The sequence below is a fragment of the Pongo pygmaeus genome, chromosome 5, assembly GCF_028885625.2.
Source record: "Pongo pygmaeus isolate AG05252 chromosome 5, NHGRI_mPonPyg2-v2.0_pri, whole genome shotgun sequence".
NCBI classification, from domain to species: Eukaryota; Metazoa; Chordata; class Mammalia; order Primates; family Hominidae; genus Pongo; species Pongo pygmaeus.
Window position 1 is genome coordinate 78,526,243 of NC_072378.2, and position 16,039 is coordinate 78,542,281.

Sequence of the window (16,039 nt, forward strand, 5' to 3'; positions counted from 1 at the left end):
CATTACCATTAATCTTTTTTCTGAACCATTTAAAAGCAAGGCTGTGCCAGGCACGGTGGCTCACACCAGTAATCCCAGCACTTTGGGAGGCCGAGGCGGGTGGATCATGAGGTCAGGAGATCGAGACCATCCTGGCTAACATGGTGAAACCCTGTCTCTACTAAAAATACAAAAAATTAGCTGGGCGTGGTGGTGGGTGCCTATAATGCCAGCTACTCAGGAGGCTGAGGCAGAAGAATGGCATGAACCTGAGAGGTGGAGCTTGCAAGTGATTTGAGATGGCACCACTGCACTCCACCCTAGGCAACAGAGCAAAACTCCATCTCAAAAAAAAAAAAAAAGCAAGGCTGCTGACTTCATACCCCATTACCTCTAAATATCGCAGTGTATATTTTTCTAAAACAAGGATATTTCCCTACGTAAGCTGGGAAATCAATACTGATAACACTACCAATAACAATACTGGTAACATCCAAATCTACAGGCCCTATTCAAATTTTGTCAACTGTTTTGTCAACAATGTTCTCTTTTCCTTTTTGGCCCACAAACCCATATACATTATATTTAATTGGCATGTCTCATCAGGCTCCTTCAATTTGGAATACTTTCTCAGGCTTTCTCTTTCATGTCCTCAGCAGGTTATAAAGAATACAGGCCTTACAATCTGCAGGATGACCCAAAACCTAGGTCTGTCAATGTTTCTTCATGACCAGATCCAGGTCTTATTATCTTTTACAGTAATCCCACAAACAAGAAGCTGTGTTTTTCTCAGCACACCACTTCTGAGAACACAATGTCAACACATCCCAGAGCTAATGAAGTTAACATTGTTACATTAGTATTTCCAAGGTTTTTCCCCCGTAAATTTGAAATATTTGCTCTTTAATTGATTAGTATCTTTGGGGGACATATTGCAAGATCTTCAAACTAAGATCTTCTACTGGCCTCTATCTGCTAATTAAAAAAAATAATAATAATCAGCCACATGAATACTTTGGAGAAGGGGATCCCAGGCAAAGTCCTAATACAAAGACTTTAAGCCACAAATGGGCTTTCCAAGTCTGAAGTACAAGAGATCAGTGTAACGGAAGTACAGTAGCAGAGAAGAACTTATCTTACAGATATTTATATGTATTTCCCCTAACAGATGCTAAGTTTTCTGCAAGAATGGACATTAGTCATTTTTATATCTCAAATTGCTTGATTCATTCATCATTTGTGGTATGCCTCCTGTATACATCAGATACTCTGCAAGGCACTACAGATCTAAAAAATAACAATAACAAAGGCAAAGACAAAGCTCACAACTTAATAGGAAAACAGACATCTGTCATTGCAATGTAATAGGAAAATACAATGTATTAGAAGCACAAAGTGGCAGTACTCCACATTCAGAATACAGACTATCATATCTTTTAATTGTCAAGTTTTTGAAAGTTTAGTTTATATTAAGTGTATTCAATTTTTCAATTCCCATTCCCTCTTCAGTGCACTGCAATTTCATTCCTATTCCCAATGCTAAAACAGAACATTTTTTGGTCTTGGTCTGTTGGAGCTGCTATAACAAAATACCTTAGACACTTGTTAATTTGTAAACAGAAAGTTATTACTCACAGTTCTGGAGGCTGGGAAGGTCAAGGCCAAAGTGCCAGTAGATGTGGTGTCTGGTAAAGGCTCTCTTTGTGCGTCAAAGATAGTGCCTTCTAGTTGTGTCTTCACATGGCTCCCTTGAGCCTCTTTTGTAAGGGCACTAATCCCATTCACAAGGGCTCCATTCTTGAGGCCTCATCTCCTAAAGCCCTCACCTCTTAATACTACCACATTGGGGATTAATTAGGTTTCAACATATTAATTTTGAGGGGACAGCTAACATTCAGACCATAGCAGTCATCAATTACCTTGACAAACCCAAAGGATGTTTTTCAGTACTAATCTTACTTTAGGTTTCCACCTTTCATGAAATTCTCATCTCCTGGCTTCTAAGACACCACACTTCTTTTTTTTTTCCTAGCCTCTCAGATAGCTTCTCCGTCTCAATTATTGACTCTTCTTTTGTCTGCTTTAAAAGCTGAAGTTTCAGCCTTCTTACGTTAGATACATACAAGATAATGTATTCCATTTTCCAAGCTGAATGATTCCTAAACTAAATCTTCTAACCTAAATCTCTGAGTTCCCACAGCCTCCTGGGCATTTCTACTTGACTTTCCACATAGATATCTCAAAGTCAACATGTTTCACCTTCACAAACTTCTCCCCTTAAATTCCTACCACAGTAAACGACAGGACTTTCTAAATCACAGAAGTTAAAAATATGTCATCCTATACTCTTCCATCTCACTCCCTACATACAAATCAGTCTCTCGAGTCTTACGAATCCTATTTTTAATCTGTCAATTCCATCCCACTGTGACTGTTTAATCCCTGATTTCTTTTATAGATCACTGCCAGAAACTTTTTGCCAATTTCTCTGTATATAGAGTTAGTTTGAATCCATCTTCTACAATAATGCCAAAGGGTTCAATGAAAAGAAAAATTCTACTCACTCTTCTAACCACATCAATCATTAGCTCTCCACTGCCTTCAGAAAAGAAACCCACTATTTAGCAGGTCACAAAAGTATCTTGATTTTGTACCACACCAATATCTCTAGTTTTTTATGATAAGCCATATTTATTCTATGCCATATCCATTAATACACAATTGCATGTTACATTCTCCCAAAGTCTGTAAATGTCTTTCCCTAAGTCTGCAATATCCAATTCAACTCCTAAATTTACCAAGCTGTTACTTCTCTAGTAAATTTCCCTTACCATCTCCTACCACAAGGTTGGATTAGGTATCTATCTCCTATGGTATCTCAGTATCTTGTATACCTTCTGTCAAGGTTTTATCACATTACATCAATATTGTTTGTTTACCATCTGTGAACTCTCCAAGAACAAATACTACTTTCAATTCTATATCCCAACTACTTAAAACAGTGGCTGGTTCATAAAACTCTGAAGTTCATTAAAAGAATGCATAAACTCATTTTCTTTATTAAACCATATTAATTAGAATCAGAGAGACATTTTATGTTTCTGAAAAGGGGGGAAAACTCTGCTTTTTATATGGTGTTCCATGTACTTCTGAGTGCCTTAGTTGTGAAAATTCATTAACTCTGCTTTTCTCCATTAAATGTCACTTAAGGAAATGATTTTAAAACAAAGTAAAAAATATTAAAAGGCTAAAAGAGAATTAGGGAACAAAATCTGACTTGGCAATTATGCTATTTCCCTTCTTGGGTTTTTCTCATTAAAATAATTGGGAAAGCACCCATTCTTAAAATACTGTTATACAAAATAATGATACATTTTCCTAATACAGAATTTCATTATTAATTGCAATGATTTCCTTTTTAATTCTTGTATACCATTTATGAATAAGATTTTATTTGGATAAAAAATAAAAGATAAAATTTACTTAAATCTACAAGTAGCAGCAGGAAAAACCTAATGACTGCTTACTATTTTGTTCAGTACTAATTATATGCATTATTTCATGTAATCCCACAAAAATCCTATGTGGTTGGTACTATTATCATCTACTCCCCTCTCTCTTTAGGAGATGAGAAAACTGGAGATTAAAGAGATGAGGTAATCTGTCAAAGTTTCACTAGTAGAAGTGGTAAAGCTGTGACTAAAAGCCCTCTGATGTCAAAGCTGATGCTTTTAACCACAGTACTGTATGCCTCCAGCTGTGCCTGTTCAGAAAGGACTCAAGAGAATTAATCCCTTGGAAAAAGCTTCCAAATATATATACACAAATATCTTAGAAATAAATCTGCAAGGTCTTAAAATACCAATTATATAAAAAGAAAATACTGGTTGGTCCATTACCAAATTGTTATCTCCAAAAATAACAGTATGTTCTCTCACAGGAGTGTTTCACTGGTCAATCATGATCTACTATCTTAAAGGCTGATTCTATCTATTTTCAAGACTGATTTCCAAAGGACTAGTTAGTGTCTAGTCTGTGCCTAGTGAAATGCAAAAAACACTCAGCGCCCACTTTATTAACGAGTAATATGAATAGTGAACATATGTGTACCCTACCACCACTTGAAGTGAAAATAATAAAAATACAAGAATTTTTTTAAAAAACAGTGCCCTCATATCTTCGTATTTCTTATTGTAAGGTAACATTCTGAAATCTGTAACTGCAAACCACCAGTAAAAAATTACAAATGAGACTGAATTTAGCACAATTAACAAATTATATCACATTCTTAAAAAATAAACATCTTTAGACTTTTGGTAAGACCCTATAAAATAGTACAGTGCTACTTTTCTTCCCTTAATTGATGTGCTTTCAACTAAACAAATAACCAAAAAACAGCTTCCTCTTCGCATATTATTCCTGTTCTCTAAATCACATGCCCTTAAAAGAAAGAATCAAATGTCTAGAAAAGGATAGCAATTTTTTTCTGTACAGAGCTGGATAAATATTTTAGGCTTTGCAGGCCATATGTTCTCAGTCAAAACTACTCAACTCTGCTGTTGTAGTGCACAGGCAACCATAGACAATACATAAACAACTGAAAATGCCTGTGTTTCAATAAAATTGCATTTATAAGAACAAGTGACAAACTGGGTTTGACACGCAGGCAGCAGCATGCTGAACCCTGGTTCAAAAAGCTCTTCCAAGTCTGTATCTACCAGACTCATGAGATAGCAAAAAGCACACTATTTCACTGCATTCTCCCTAAAAAAATTCCAGGAGATTATATGTCTAATTAATATCAAAACATGTAAAATGCTTCATAAAATATGATAAACAAATGCTTACGATCCCTATCATTTTTAAAGAAAGAATTCCCACAAGGTTCTTTACAATGGCATAACTTTATACTGACTGACCAAAATGTAATACAAACACAATATAATGCTCCTTTTTCATTATTTTATTACTGTTTTTGAAAGAATTCTTTCAAACGTTAGAAAAACCAAATTTACTTTAGGTTTTTGAGAGATGAATTTGAATATAACCATATTAAACTTAAATGGCTAAATTAATTTTCAGTTACTATTTGAGAGCAAATTACTACTGTAGGTATGTCAGGCACTTCAGCAAATACAGAGATGCCTATTTTCCACTCTGAAAATAATACTTGATACAAGAGAAGGTAAAAGGGGAAAAAATACTGATATAAGAAGTGATGTGCAAATGCCTGAGGTAGATTAGAGCCAAGGGAAAAGAAAAGTATAAAAATGCATTCCTACATCCTGCTATTTAGCTGTTTTACAGATGACTGGGTGTACGGATAGAGGAGAAGTAGTAGGTATAAATAGGTCTCAGTTTACAAGCAAATTTACTAAAAAGAGGAATCTATAATTGTCATAACTACGTAAAATTCACAGCTGCTCTCTTCAAAGACAGGAAAATTTCCATTTAACTTCCATTTCAAATTTTCTTATTTCAAAAGAAATTAAAAACCTTGTGAATGAATGCATACCTTCAGCCCACAGGGTAGTGTTTAATAATAAATATCATCATAATAGTGTAGTATTATGCTTAATGAATGTAGATGTTAAGGCACCTGAAAATAAAATATTTCCAGAAGTAATTTTCTCACTTAAAGCTCAAAAGCTTTGCTTTTCTCCATTCAACAGGTTACAACAAACAATAACAAATAAATAAACCCAAAGAGGCTCTTTAAACAAAACGTCAGATATTTTGAAGAATGAACTGTTAAGAATAACAGGTAATAGGAGTATTACATATGCTCAGAATTTTTTAGCTTTTTTAAAATCACTATTTTAAGGGAAATTTCTCATAGACAAGCAAGTGATTTTCTACAGATAATATAAAAAGGTATATTCAATAATCTCATACAATTATAAAAAGGCACATTTAATAATCTCTCAACATACTTAGGTGATGTCCTTAGTTTAAAATTAAAATTATTTTATGACATTTTGCAAAATGTCAAACTGTGTATTTGATATATGTTGAGAACCATACTTATTCATGATGTACAACCGTATAATAACTGTGACTGTGCTGCAACGTGTCATTTAGAAACTTTCTGAATTTGGATAAAGTCCAAATTTAACTAAACTCTTCTGTTAGAGTAAGTGAAACCACCTGAATTTCCAGTTTCCTATTAAAAGAAAAAAAGCAAGGTTTTACTTCAAGTTCACCTATAAGCAATTATTTCCTCAATTACGTATACAAATATATTTTAACAATTACTTACAGTAAATATCCGTCTGCCAGTTCGATCAAAAGTTACACAGTACACAGATGACAAGTGTCCAAGAATTCGTTTATGCATTTTCATGTGCTGATACACTGCAGTTGGAACAAGTCGCTCAAGTCTGTATTTCCCATTCAGCTTCCTTGAAAACAGAGTATCCGCTACCAAGAAAAAGAAGGAAAATAAATGTAATCTGGAAATGAATTTTCTTAAATGATCACCTTTTAAGAATTCACATATTCCAGTTTGTCATGTGCAGGTAAAAATAAAGATGCTTTCTGATATATATGGCTTCTAGTTAAATGTCTTTAAAGTAATGAATAAAAACATTGCTTCACCTGAAATAAGTCAGGCACTATCATTCTCACTTTATAACTTAATTTCTAAGTTAAATGACCTGTCCAAAAATCACAAAGTAAGGCATGAAGCTAGGATTAAAGCTCAGATTTATTTACTCTCTGGCTAGTGCTCTTTAAAAACCTAAAGCATTTATATTGTTATTTCCTTAAAAGCTGTCTATGAAATAGTTTTTCTTACAAAGGCACTTAAAACTGGAACCCAGTGTACTTTTCATAAACCAGTAACACTTGAACACTCGAAATCTGACATGCATAATGATATTTAAAAACATCTTTATAACAAGTGAAGACAAAGGAATATATCATTTGTATTATTAAAAAATAATAATTAAACTGGGAATCTTGCCAAACACCTGTATAATGATTCCTTCTCTGGAATCTATTAGCTCTCCCTTAGTTCTCCCTTTCAACTCATTCATTCTAATCATCATTCAAGATCTGACTGAAGTTCATCTTCTGTCCCAAAGCTTGATACATTGACTCCAGCTGAAAATGTCCTCTTCCATCTAAATTACTACTGTACTTATTTTCTATACTGGTAACTTATGCACAAAGAAGGTGCTCAATAAATATATGTTGACTGATCTGCAGGCACATTATTAACCTACAGATGATCTTCTAATACAGGCTTTTTTTTTTTTCTTCTAACAGTGACTGCCATCTACATTGGGTAATTAGCACTAGGGTTTCTCAGTTGAATTTAGCCCTAAAGAAAACTAAATATATATACAAAATACTACTTAACCAAGGTACAGAGCCCAGTAATTATGCCCTAAAGTTGATAAAACATAAATATATTGGTTGTATTATGAAGAATCTCAGTATTGCTTATATCATTCACATCCAATAAATGTTTGGCTCACACTATATTTCCAGCCACACCGCACCCCCGCTGCCCCCACCCAAACCCCCAAAAAATCTTTGGGCCTGGTGAGGAGATATATAGCCTTTACAGGTTCCTAAGTAATAATATTTCAAAGAATAATTATACTATGCTTATATGTTCTTTCATCACAGCAATAATTTTATATTCTGATACAGTATTTCTTTTGCTGTTAGCATGTAAGTTCCATGCAACAATCTACCCCAACACTTGGGAATTTCTAAGACAATGTTTGACAGTTGTGAATTAGCATATTTAGGCTTAAGTTGGTTATATACCAATTTAACAGAGACTCAATAAGCTTCAATCATAGCTTAGCCCCCAGATACATTTTCTTCATGCCCAGGAATGGCCTGGTAAAAGACATCCTCCAGTGCTTTGGCTCCAAACTTATTTAATGCAAGAATCACACAAAAACCATAGACATCAATTTTCCTGCCAAATGAGAACTAAAATCATCTTATCCAAACACCAAGGATCACTCACATCTCAGACTCAGCTGTCTGTTTTAAGAAAATAAGTGATGACACGCCACATAAACACTGATAGTATTACCAAGATGTACTTTAATTCCCTCTATCCAAAATTTCCAAAATGTCAAATTTCAGGAAACTAACAGTGTTCAGGTGTGAAAATATTGTTGGAAATAATATATCAAGACCCATTTCTCAATGATGATTAAGCATTAGTATACAGGTCAGAATTTTTAAGATAAATTTGTTATAAAGACCATCTAAAAATCAGAGATGATAAAGTATTTTATAAGCAAAAACTACTTCTCTTAAAAGAAAATGTTACTGCTTCTTAAACACAGGTTTTACTGAATCTTTGATCTTAACTGGCATTAAATATATTTTCATTTTGGAAGCCAATTGAAAAAAAAGAATAACCTTTTCAAAGTTACTTTACAGTCAAATTTTCAAGCAACATTTTCCAGAATCACATTAGGTGAAACATATTTATAGCTAAAACTATATTCCACACTACCCTTTGTAATGCTTAGCTACCAATTAACTATTGGCTATCTATACTATGACTATATTCTGAAGGAAAAGGTACTTAGCAGAGTCCTGGCTCTCAAACATTTACAAACTTGTGTAACAGCACTAAAAGATAAGACATACAGAAAGAACATACGTAGATTCCCAGGTAATAAGGTGGTGGTTCAAACTTTCTAACTATAGGATTTAGAGGAGAAAATATAAGTATAGTTCAGTAGTTGTACAACTGAAGAGGTTGAATTTGAGGAAGGCTTGACCATATCAAATAGGTAGATAATTTTTATAAAGATAGAAGGATGAGCTAGGACTCACATTCGATGAACTCCCATTTTCTTTTATGATACCATTTGGAAAATGTCTCTCTCTCCTATTAGATCATAAGTACCTTAAAGACAAAAATTCTCTTATATTTCTCAAACCTAAGTACAGAGCCTTTTAAATTAAAAAGGTATATAAATAAATCTTCCTTAATAATAAGATATACAAGATGGTTCAATTTAATTTATAGTTTTATGGCAGAATGGGAAATGGCAATTATTCACTTTCTAAAGAAATTAATAAGAGACCAATTAATTTGAGTAAAAAGGAAATGTCTCTTGGATTATTGGAAGTCCTTAAATTTTATTAAGCTAGAACATCAATTTTTAAAATGAGCATGGTTAAACAGATAAGGGGACACAAAAGGATAAATTCTTTATATGACATTATAATTTAACCTTAAATCAAGAAGCATATATGACTTTCATTTAAAAGTACATTTATTTTCATAAGTATAGTGATAGAAACTATTCTTAAATAAAGCTTACCAAAGCAAATCTCTATTCTTTTTTCACTTGGCAAATTCTTCTTTATCCTCTAGGATCAGTTCAAATGCAACTTCTTCTAGGAAGATTTCAAAAGCATCCTAACTGGTTGCACTACAACATTGCTCCTCTGTTCAAAATTGCAAAGCTCTTCATTTCATTCAGAATAAACACCAACTTCCTGATACATCAGCCTAAGACGGCCCTGCAGAAACTTGTCTCCCATTATCTCTGCCCTTATCTGCTACTTCTCGCCTTGACCTGCTCCAGCCACTCCAATCTCCTGTTCTTCCAACACACCAGGCATGCTCCAAACTTAGGGTCTTTGCACTGGCTGTTCCCTCTTCATGAAGTCTTTTTCCACATATGGCTAATTCCCTTATACCTTTTCAAGTCTTTTCTCAGATGTCTGTTACCTTCTGAATAAAGCCTAACCTAACCAGCCCACTGAAAATAGCAACACAGCCCCTGCCATCACCCATAACTCCTGATCCCCTTTTATTCAGCTTTATATTTGCTCTTCATCTATCACTTATTACCAGACATATTTAATTATTTATTATATTCATTGCTTATTTCCTGCCTCCTCCTACTACAACATAACAAACTTCACATGGGCAGGATTTTATTTTGTTCTGATTAGCCTAAGAGCTGACACAGGTTGGTGAATTAACAAATAAATTACATATTAATAAAAATAATTAGGTTTAGTGGGTACAGGGACTCACACCTGTAATCCCAGCACTTTGGGAGGCTGAGGTGGGCGGATTACTTGAGGTCAGGAGTTCGAGACCAGCCTGGCCAACATGGTGAAACCCCATCTCTACGAACAATACAAAAATTAGCTGGTGTGGCAGTAGGCGCCTGTAATCCCAGCTACGTGGGAGGCTGAGGCAGAAGAACAGCTTGAACCCCGGAGACGGAGGTTGCCATGAGTTGAGATCATGCCACTGCACTCCAGCCTAGGGAACAAAGCAAGACTCCATCTCAAACAACAACAACAAATTAGGTTTAAGAACAAAAAAAAAAAAAAGGAAGATTTATCTCACAGATTAAAAGATTCAAAATATCTCTAAATAGTGCTTCATTTTAACTGCCCTGCTAAATGAATTTAATTGGGAAATAAGGGGAGAACATATTCACTTAATTTTCTGAATACAGAGCATAAATGAAATAAAAATTCCAGAAATCACTGTTATCCATTTGAATAAAGTCTGAAGTAAAAAAGGAGCAAAATACTGAAACGTGTCATTTGCAGCAAATCATTCAGAACAGTCTTTGAAATAAAGCATATGTGCTCAAGTCTACAAAGCCAATTAGTAGAGATCAACAAAAGGCCCACAACTTCTTAAATATTAGATGTAACTATGCGCATATTCAACCCTTGGGTTCTCATTCATTACTTTAGGTGCTAGGATAATAAGTCAAATTCCCCCACAAGTCACTTCTTACTGCACACCTAGTTATTTTTCAAGAATTGATTTACTTATCCAATCATAATACTAATGCATATTCAATTTAGAAAAGAACATAAATGAAAGAAGAAAAACCCATAATTCTATTGTCTATAGCAATCACTTTTAAAATTTTGCAAAGGTTTACCTCATAAACAGCATTTTAACAGCTATGTTGTATTCCTTAATGAAATAAGAGGTTTTAAGTCTGACAGACCTGTGTTCAAATTTGTCACTATGGAGACTTTAAGCAAGTTACTCTTTCTAAACTTTAATTTCTCCAGTTATATTATTAGAAAAACATTTCCATTTACCACAATATACCTGGCTTTCATATTATGCTGTTCTTTGACACCCCACAATTGCACAAATTTTACATAGTCAATTCTATTAATATCTTCTACTGCTTTAATATGAAGTCCTCCTACTCAGCCCAACAGTACAATAAACATCTATTTACGTTTTCTTTTACTTTTTTGTGGTTTAGATTTCTCACTTAACTCTTTAATCCATCTACAATTATAATACTCATTATGAGGTCTCTAAAGATTATTTTTTCTTCCTCAAGTAACTGACTATTTGTTCCAGCCTTTCCATTTACTAAATAATTCTTTTCTATTAAATTCTGATTACATTATCGTATATATGGTTATATATATATGTATTTTTTTTTCTGTGCTGGGCCACTGACATGACTGACAGTCTATTTATATGCCAATACCAAAATTTTAATCTTATAGTCAATGATGTTTTAATATTTATTTGGGTATTCCTCTCGTAAGTCCACTTAAAAAAGTTGTATCTTGATTATTTGTTAATTTTGAAAATAAACAGAAAGTTACAAAATTTTTGTTGGAAATGTAAATTTAACTTTACTACCAAACTGACATCTTTCCATCTAGAACATGGTGCTTTCTTCCTGTTGTTGGGCCCAAGTTTTCAATGCAGATGATTTTTTAAAAAGATAAACATAATAAAGTTACCTCATTTTCTCTCACTACATCATTTGAACCAAGTTCACAAAGAAAGAAAAAGGTAGCTGCCATGAAAGAGTATCTGCAATAACCTTAGTAAATACATTTTTGAGGGCACTAGAAAAATACATGATTAAAAAAAATCAAAATGTTTAGACTTTTTTCCCCTTTTGCAAAGATCTTTGTAAAATGAACAAGCACACATGATAATGCTGCAATAAATTACCCAAGATCAAAATTAACCATGGTTAAAAAAAATGACTTGGAAAAAAATGAAAATGACTATGAATTAACAAAATACAAAGGTTAGTGTTTTTTGTTGTTATTGTTTTCTAACTGTTAATAACAATATAATATGCTATATAATACCTACTCCAGTGTAGGAAAGCTGTTCCCTCTTAATCAGAAATGGAGGACCACAAAAACAGTGCTTACAACTTCTGCCAACTCATGAAAGCAGAGCCCTACTGGCAGCCCAATGAAATGCAAGGAAAAGCATGTAGCTGTAGATTCTAAAACCTGGAGAACCAATTTTTGTACAATAGAAGAATTAAGTGAGGAGGCACAAGAACATGTAACTCAGAAGGTATCTCAGTAAAATTTGGGCCTTTTCTGATGCAGAATTGGGGGTACTCAGACAAGAAGCATCAGTATTTTACGAGGTGGTTTTCATTAATTTTATTTAATTCATTTTTTATCCTCTTTTGACTAGTTTTACTTTTTTTTTTGAGACAGAGTCTCACTCTGTCATACAGGCTGGAGTATACTGGCACAATCTCTGCAGCCTCCGCCTCCTGGGTTCAAGCGATTCTCATGCCTCAGCCTCCTGAGTAGCTGGGATTACAGGTGTGCACCACCATGCCTAATTTTTTTTGTATTTTTAGTAGAGACAGGGTTTCGCCACGTTGGTCAGGCTGGTCTCGAACTCCCAGCCTCAAGTGATCTGCCTGCCTTAACTTCCCAAAGTGCTGGGATTACAGGCGTGAGCCACCATGGCTGGTCTTGACTAGTTTTATTCTGTGATTTTAATTAAAGAAAACGCTTGGAAGGAAAGCTCCCAGGTTTTCTGTAAATAAAATGCAAAAGTAATTATAATTTATAATTAACAACTACAGAAATGATTCCTAAATTAAAATATAAAAGGGAGTAACTTCTAAATAATCAGTACCAGGTTTCATTTTAATCTCCACAATCTGTATTAATAAAGGCTTTGGCTTTCTACAAATACATTTGGTAACTATCACTGTAAAACAAGAGTTTGGAACTCTATGACACTAAACTTGAGTAACTTAAGAGTACATGAAAACAAATTCCAAACTGATTTACCCCTCATACGTGCCATCTCCAATTTTACATGATAATTAGATTTTCCAAGAAAATAATGCTATATTCATGACTAGACATCAGAGAGTAATGTCTACACAAAAATGACCTTCCAAGTTCATTAGTTCATTACAAATCCAAATAGTTGTCTATATATGGTGTTGGTGATTTCAGAATTTCTATCAGATAAATGTATTGTGTGGCATAAAGTATTTAATAAGGCATAAAATTACTTGAAATGTTGCTCATTTTAGAGATCCACAAAAGTGTTTTAATGAAAAGGAAATATGAGGGTAAAAAAAAATTGCTAATCATAATTTTCTAACAGAAGTTATGCTAAAGCCAGCATCAAACCCTTGAGAAAATGGCTATAAAGGAAGAGGAAAGCAACCATGGTTTAGAGTTATGAGAGGTTTTTACTAGGACTTCAAGAATCTGATGATTAAAAAAAAAAGTCTTATCTGCTGCAATTAATAATGTGGGTATAAATGTCACCATACAATACACAACGAGGAGAGGAAAAAGGCTACAGAACACTCTTACGATGCGTAGCAAGTTTAGAGAATAACAGCTAGTATTTACTGAGTGTTTTACTACATGCCAGGCACTATTCTAAGTATTTTACATATATTCTCATTTAATCCTCACTAATCCTTTGAGGTGGGTACGTCCATTATTCCCAATAAGCAGATATTCCTTACCAGTAAGGAAACCAAAGGATAAAATGTAATTTACTAGAGGTGAAGCCCAGGTTTAAACTCAGGCAGTCTGGTGCCAAAGACTGTACCCTTAACTATTACATGCTGCCTATGTAGATCAATATTAGAAAAGAAAGACTGAAAGAAAACATGCCAAAGTATGTATAGCAGTTAAGCAGTGAGACTGATTAATTTTTGAGCTGTTCTGTTTTCTAAACTTTCTCTATTGAGCATACGCTCATTCTAATTTTTTATAACTCAATCTACCTCAAGGAATTCAAAAAAGCAGTATGAAAACTCTAAAATATCTAAAGAGATTAGCTTAAATTCAAAGACTGACAAAAATAAACCTAAAGATGAAAGGAATTTAAATTTATTTAATCATAAAAAAGAAACACTAATGCCTAAGCATATTACAGTGTATGAATGTATATTATGCTATAGAGAATGACAATTGCGTATTTGAAAATGGACTGAAAAAATGACATGCTATAAAGAAATAATTCACATCAGTTTTGATTTGAAAGCTGTAAGATAATACTACAAAGCAGGCCATCAACTTTGTTGTAAGTTTTGTTTGTGTGATCTTTCCCATTAAATTTTTAAACAAAAAGAGAAACATGTCAAAGACAGTTCAGGTTCAATTTTATTTAGGAGGGAATCGTATAAGGAGGAATGTTTAATTCACTATAGAGCCACAATGGAAAGACCTGTTACTAATACGGGTATCAAGGAAGTAATGACAACCAAATACTCATAATTCGAGGGCCAGAATTAATCTGGGAAATTATTCAGCACAGGTTGGTTTACTTCTACAGTACCATCTGGTCTCTACATCATACTGTACCAGCAAATAGCAACCAACCGACATAGAAACAGGACAAATAAATCACCATAATAGTAACTATAATGAATGATAGTCCCAATTTCAGTTAAAGTACAAAGAACTGGGTTGCAATATAAAAAGATAATCCTGTAGTCACCTTTTTGTCTACAAAAAACAAGGGCAGGTATTGGGAATAGAAGAGTAAGGGGAAATAGTCACCTGAGCAACATAGCACCCATGAGAGTTTCTCTCTTTGCTTTAATACTATAACTAAAATAATCACTATGCACAGCAGCTACTTTCCAGATCTCTAGATATTCAATTTTGGTGTGTAGTTGCACCTCCTGTTTGAAACATACTATGTTTTTAAAATTTACCAGATACCATAAAGATGAATAATGTCTGAAAAGGAAAACCCAAATACTAAACTGAAATAAAATACAGAAAATGAAAAGATGATTCTAAGAAGTAAGCAAAAAATTTCATGAACCAAGTACATAAAGAGCACTAATAAAAAGGGTAGATATGATAATTATTAGGAATAGTATTTAATCTTCCTCCTATTTTATTTCCTGGAAACCAGTCTGATGCTAGTTCAAGTAGAAAACACACAATGACATAATGTTTTCAGTTTTAAATATTTTAAAATGTTTACAGTTGTTTTAATAACAATTTATTTTTCTTTTAAATAAACATTTTTTAAGTTAGGTGGGTTTTTTAATGTCAAACATTTTAATCACTCAATTTTGAGTCAACAAACATTTATAGAGCACCTATATGAGCCAAATATGGGCTAGAGAATATAAGAGGGAAAAAGAAAAGACATGGTACTTACCCTCATGGAGATTGCAGTCTAGCAGGGAAGAAAGACATGAAACAAGGACTTACAACAATGTTAAGTGTTATCAAACAGAAGGTATAGGGAAATCTTGAAATATATAGCAAAAGGGTTCTAAACACATTGGGGCTGAGGGGTGGATATCTGGGAGTCTGGGAAAACTTCTCTGAAAAACTGACATTTAAACTAAGACCTGAAAAATGAACAGCCACAGAATGCTGATGGGAGCGGAGCATATTCCAGGTTGAGGAAACAGCATGTGCAATAGCCTGAGGCTAGAAAGAGCATAGCATTCAAGCAACATAAAGAAGTCAAGATTGACTTGCACACAGAGCACAGAAAGGGCAAGTGTCAAGAGAAGAGACTGAGAAGGTAGGGGGGCGGACTATATAGAGTGCTTTCTAAGCTACGTTAGGTATTTTGGACTAAATTCCAGTAATAATGGGTTGAAGTTTTGGGGGAGAAAAGAATGGAGTAACATACATAGTAAGATTTACTTTGGGATAATTCATTGCAGTTTTCTCTTGACCACAATGAGAATGAATTGGAAAGGATATAACTAAAAGCAAAAGCTAACTTTGCAAAAAAATCAAAGGGTTCTCAAAACAAAATTTCATTTTAGAAAAAATTTAATCAGCTTGA

The 16,039-nt window shown here is 33.8% G+C and overlaps 1 protein-coding gene across 2 annotated transcripts in view; it reads right to left on the bottom strand.

Moving 5' to 3' along the window:
- The window catches only part of PHIP (pleckstrin homology domain interacting protein), a 137,994-nt gene that overhangs the window by 96,288 nt on the left and 25,667 nt on the right, over window positions 1–16,039 (bottom strand). For both annotated transcript variants that reach the window (XM_054490176.2, XM_054490177.2), the window contains exon 7: window positions 6,239–6,399. In XM_054490176.2, the coding sequence (XP_054346151.1) occupies window positions 6,239–6,399 (161 nt within the window). The remainder of the gene's footprint in view (window positions 1–6,238; window positions 6,400–16,039) is intronic.